General features: G+C 65.3%; 1 protein-coding gene across 1 annotated transcript; it reads right to left on the minus strand.

Annotated features, from left to right (window-relative positions):
* Nucleotides 1-2,214: 2,214 nt before the first annotated feature.
* LOC116739528 (translation initiation factor IF-2-like) lies at nt 2,215-3,351 on the minus strand. Its single transcript, XM_032603878.1, has one exon. The coding sequence runs from the start codon at nt 3,349-3,351 to the stop codon at nt 2,215-2,217; it is 1,137 nt and encodes a 378-aa protein (XP_032459769.1).
* Between the last annotated feature and the right edge of the window lie 2,302 nt (nt 3,352-5,653).

Consider the following 5,653-nt stretch of genomic DNA (forward strand, 5'->3'; position numbering starts at 1 on the left):
CTCCTGGGCTGCCGGGTCAAGACTTGTGATCTGACCACCAGACCTCCCTGTCCCCTGCCCTTCTCCTTCGGGGAAGCAGGTCGCCCCCCTCTGTCCTCCTGCCTGGGTGGAGGAGACCCCTATGGCTCTCAAGGACCTAGAGGCTCAGGGATGAAGGGCCTGCCTGTGAGTCCAGGGGCGCTGGGCCTGGCTCCGCCCCACAACCGCTCCCCGCCCACCCAACGCCCTCCCCAGGGAGGCCTCTCCTGCTACTGGGGGTCTCTCACGTGGGCTGGGCGGTTACAGAGCTTCACTGGGGGAGGCACCTGCATAGAACACCTCTCGCTTCCCCTCCACGGACTCCCACATCCACACTTGCAGCACAAGAGCTGATTTCTAAGGCCTCTGATTTTGCACCTCCCTCGAGGGCGCTGAGAGTTGAAAGCAGGGCTTTGTCCGCGGCTTCCCACGGAGTCAGCAGGTCTGGCCTTCAATGAGGAGTTTCACTGTAGTCACCTTTCAAGGACCCCGCCAAGGGCTCCTTCTCCTGTAGTTAAGGCCTTGCAAGTACAGCCTAACCAGGTAGGCCCATGGGAACTCCTGGGGCCAAGAGTCTGGGGCGCGGCGTCCTGGAACTCGCAGGAGTCCTCCTCCAGGGCCTGGCCGAGCAGCAGCTGCAGTCGGGCGAGCTGGGTCTGCCGGACGCCCAGCCCGGGGCCTGTTGCAGCGTCGGGATGCAGGACCGACCGGGCTGCGCGGGGGGCAGAAGGTCCTGAAGCTCTGACCAGGGACAGAGACTTCTTACGCCAGGTCTCGAGGCACGCGCCCAGGCCGCTGGGAGAGAGGAATCCCGAGCAGCGGACCCTCCCCGCCTCCTTCAGACTCCCGCGGCCTTTTCCGCGCAGCTTCGCCAGTAGGAAACTTTTCTCCCAGCCCCCGCCCCAAGCGCCCCCCGAGTGCTTCCTCGGGAACGCCCCCTGCCCAAAACCAGCTCTCCCGGTGCACTGGGCGCACCGGTAACCGGGTCAGAACCTCGAACCGCTTCGCAAGCCCTCCGGTTACCGTGGCAACACCACCCGGCGGCGCCCGGCGGTCCAATCCGAGCCAGCGGCCTCTCTCGAGCCTTTCCCAAGGTGGGGACCGGGACGAGGCCAGGGCTGGGGAAGGGGCGGCCGAGGCCCCGCCTGCGGCGTCACCAGGGCCGGGCACAGCCCCGTGCGGCGAGGTGGGCCACCGCAAGGCGGGGCGGCGAACGGCAGCTGGGGCCGGGCAGGGGGCTCGGGCTCCAGTTTGAGGGGCGGGGAAGAGGGTGACGTGGCGGGCGGAGTTGGGACCCGCTCGGGGAGGCGGGGGCGAGCGCGCGGGGAGGCAGACGCGCGGAGAGAGGCGGCCAAACGGCGCGGGCGGCTCTGCGGCGGGCGCGGTGGGCGCGGGCGGCGGGGCCCCGGGATCCCCGCCCGCCTCCTCGGCGCGGCGCCGCCGCCGCGCGTCCCCACGCCCCGCGCTCCACGGCGCCCTCGCCCCGCGCGCCTCCCGCGCCCGCCTCCTGCTGGCCTCCCGCGCCGCGGCCGTCTGCGGAGCGAGCGCTCAGACGGAGCCCCCGGCCAACTTGAGCGTCGCCGAGCGGCAGCAGAGTCCCCGGCAGAGCCCCCCGGCCCAGTGGCGCGCGGAGGGGACCTGCGGCCTCCAGCGTCGCCTCTGCCCGCACCCCCGGACCTTTCCGCTCCCTCGGCGCGGGGCTCGGGCCGGTGCGAGAGCCGCGCCGCGAGACACGCACCGTGCGCGGCGGCGCCACCCGCCTGCCTCTTCGCCGCCCCGGAGGGCGAAGCCGCCGCTCCCCCGACCCTCGCCGCGCGGCCGCGGCGCTGGAGCGCGCCCCTTCCGGGCCGGCAGCGGGCGCCCCCGCCTCGCAGCCGCCTTCGCCGGGTCGCCCCCGGAGGGGGCCGCGAGCTCCGCGCCCGGGCCGAAGGATGTGCGCCCCCGCGGGCCGCCCCGCCTGAACCATGCGCCCCAACGGCGGCGGCGCGCCGGCCGGCATGGAGCCCCGCGCGGCCGCGCTCTGACTCGCTCTGCGCCCCGCGGCCGGCGGGCGGCGGGCGGCGGGCAGCGGGCGGCGGCGGATCGAGAGCCGGAGACCGGCGCCGCGGGACGGAAGCGAGCGGGCGCGGGCGCCGCGCAGATGGCCGGGGCGAGCGAGATCTGAGTCTCTGCTCCCCGAAACGTGACCATGTGGATTCAACAGCTTTTAGGACTCAGGTGAGCGACCCGGCCGGCGCCGGGGAGCGTGTGGGCGCGCGGGTGCGTGGGTACCGAGCCGGGCTGAAGCGGCGCTTTGCTCGGTGTTACGAATAAAGGGACCCCCCTCTCCGCTCCCCGCGAACGGCCAGCCGGTGCCCCTGGAGCGGGGTCGGGGCTCCGGTCCGGAGCTCTGAGCCCCGTGGCCCCGCCGGGAGCGGCCGGCTCTCCCGGGCTCCGCGCGTCCGGGTCGGGGCAGGGGCGCCCCGTTCCAGTTTCCCGGGTTCTGGGGCCGGCCGGGCGCACCCGCGGCTCCCGGCGCCAGCAGCGCAGTGTGCTGGCCGGCCGCCCCGGCTCACCTCCTCCCCGGGGCCCAGGCGAGGCGCGGGCCGCTGGGCGCGGCGGGCCGTGGACCCAGGGCGGGGGCCGGCGCTGCCGGGGAAAGCCAGGGCTCCGGCCTCCCGGTGAGAGCTTGACAAACGGAGTTGGAGCAAACCAAAGCCTGATAGCCACGCCGCCCGCCTTTCCCCTTCCTCGGGGCCCTGTGGCTGACTGAGCAGGGGCCTGCCGGGCTCCCAGCTGCCGATCCAGCTGTTTGCCGGTGACCTCCGGGCCCGACGGGCGCGCACAGCTGGCGGGCAGCTGGGGCGGGAGGCGCTGGGGCTCTGGGGGAGGGCGGGCGGGCACTCCCTGCGGGCACCCCACCCCCGCAGGCAAACACCCCGGGAGCGCCCCGGGGGCTTGTCTGTGTCCGGACTCCAGGGCCGGCTGGAAGAAGGCGTTCGAGCTCGGAGCACCCGGTGGGGGTACCCAGGGTGACCCTTTTCGGCAAACTTTATCCGCCTGCCAGTGGTGCTCGGGTTTCAGCCCCTGCCTCGAGAGGTCTGGGACCCAGCAGGGCAGTTGTCCCCTTGGCGGGGCAGAATGCCTCCAAGCCATCGCCCTCCTGCCGGGGGTGCGCTCCGCGGAGCTGGTGCGTTTGGGTCCCGGATTGCATCCGAGACCTAGGAGGACGCAGGCGGAGGCAGGGAAAGCAAGAGTGCCGTTCTCGAGTTTGTCCACTGGGATGCACTGCGCTCCTGCGTTGGGGAGAAAGGGGCCGGTCTTTGCCGGAGCCGGTGCCTGAGCCGCCCCCATCGCCACCCGATAAAAGCTCGGGGGGAGCGAGCTGAAGGGAGAATCAAATGCGCGTCCTGATTTTGAGAAACTGGAAGCGGACGGAGCCCGCCGAGCGTTTCCTAGCTACCCTTGTTTTATGAGGCAATACCCGACTCCTGGGGTAAAGACTGTTTAAAACATCTAGTGAAAACTGTCAGATGTTATCATTGGCGTTTTTTCTGGAAAGGGGCATTCCTTGTCTTGGGGGCCGGGTCGTGTTCAGTGGGTTGGGCTTTAAAAGGTTAATCCTGAAGCGGATTGCGTTGGATATTGGCTCTGCCTGAATCGATGTCCTGTGCTCAGACTAGCTAAGGTGTAGGCTCAGCCGTTCTGGGATGCTCACTAAATAGAGCGAGGGCAGCTCTGCCCGGGTGACCCCTTCCAGGTGCCTTGCCATCTGCCTCCCGGGTCTCAGCCAGACCCCAGGGCCTTTGGAAAGATCAAAGGGGTCCCTGCTCTGTGGAGGAGGGGGGTTGCACCTTCAGCTCCCAGATGCCTCCTGAGCTGCTGTCTGGCACTACCTTCCTGATTGACTGCCGGCAAGTTATTTGAACTGACATCTTTTTTTATTACTAACTTGCTAGATTGAAAGATTAGTACATTCTGATAGAGAGAGAGGAGAGTAAATATCACAGAAAGAAACCTCTCTGCGCGTTCAAAATTCACTAAAACAGTTCCTCTAAAGCATCCCTGAATGAGATCTACTTGGGATTTTGCTTTAGGAAATAGTTCTGTTGGTGATTTTGAAGTTTGACCTTTTGGTTTTTTCCCTTCAGTGTTAGCACAATAGATTTTCTGTAAATGTGCCTCTGAGGACGGGCTGTCACCTCTCTGGAAGGCTGACAGGTGAGAGCTCTGTCATTTCTGTGAGCCATCCCCTGGCCAGGAGAAGGGGCCGTGCTTGGAGGGTCTGTGCTTTTGCGTCTCACCAGGCACAGGGTAACAGTCACTGAAAGCCAGGGATGGCTTGCTTGAGACCTGGTAATGTGCTTTTTCCTTGAACGCAGCCCGTCACCTTTGCTCCCAAGCCCCTCCGTGGCTCCCCACGTGAACACTGGGTGTCCTGCTGCCCGGTTTTGGGCCTGGTTAGGTCAGGCAAACACGGAACCTGGGGCCCAGGTGACAGAAGGCAGTTCTGGGCAGGACCTGAGGGCTCTCAGCTCTGACTTGCGAGGCAAAGTCTGGGCTTGGATTTTTGCTCCTGTGTTGGAAATGAGCTGTGTGTGGAGCCTTTTCTTCCAAGGAGGAGGAACAGATTGAGTCTTTTGGAGCTGTTTTTATGCCTTTTTGGTGGTCGTTGTAGCAAAGCTCCAAAAATACCGTCTGTCAGCTCAGATAAAGGTATCTCTTGAAGGTGGATCCAGAGCCTGGCCAGCTGCATCAGAGCTCGTTCTAGGAGCACCTTGGAGGGGATGCTTACTCAGCAAGCAGTGCAGATTTTGGAGTTTGGCTGTCTGCTTGTGAGTGGCCTCTGAGGCCACGGCCCTCCACGTCGCACCTTTGGGGCTTGGAGCGTGCAAGACACTTGCCTTGAGTATACTTGCCTTGAGGTGTCCTCAGGGGGGCAAAAGCTAGCTGGTGCCATGCTCCTCCTGGACTGTGTCCCTTGCTGTCCCTCTGCCTGTTCTTCCAGCCTAAGGTTCTGTCGCCCCTTCTGTTTGAAGGCCCTGGGTGTGCCTGGGGGATGGGTCTATAGCAACATAACGTGACTCTCTTCCTTCACTGGGCACTTCACAGCTCCCCAGGCCTCTGCCGGCCACGGGGTACCACGTTCAGGCCTCGGTGAACAGTCCCAGTGGATTGGCTGTCCCCATCCCCACCTGTAAAGTCCTCCAGCAGCTGGGGCTGTGCATCCAGGCTTTAGAGGATGGAGTCAGAGGCTCTGTGCACAGACGTTGCCCTCCTCATCAGTCCTGACTCGTGCCCACTTCCAGCTGCTGGTACCAAATTGATTGCCACTGGAATCCCTTGAGTGTCAGTGGCCGTGATACTCATCCGGGACAATATTGCTGGAATAAATCACCATTTTAGGAGGCAACTAACATCCTTCCTGCCACACGGGTACAGCCCCTTCCCCTCACACGCACCCCCACCCAGGGGATCCACTGTCCAAGCAGAGGAGGGAGCGGTGGCCTCCTTCCAGTCTGTCCCTTCGGTTGATTTCTTTTAATCATCTGCTTCCTTTTCTTCTGTGCATCAAAGACGGCACAGAAGTGGGAAGCAGGGCAAGGTAGCTTGCGAGCAGAGACAGCTCTACAGCTCCCTGAGATGCCTGTCTCCT

Source organism: Phocoena sinus, chromosome 1, assembly GCF_008692025.1.
Source record: "Phocoena sinus isolate mPhoSin1 chromosome 1, mPhoSin1.pri, whole genome shotgun sequence".
Lineage (NCBI taxonomy): Eukaryota > Metazoa > Chordata > Mammalia > Artiodactyla > Phocoenidae > Phocoena > Phocoena sinus.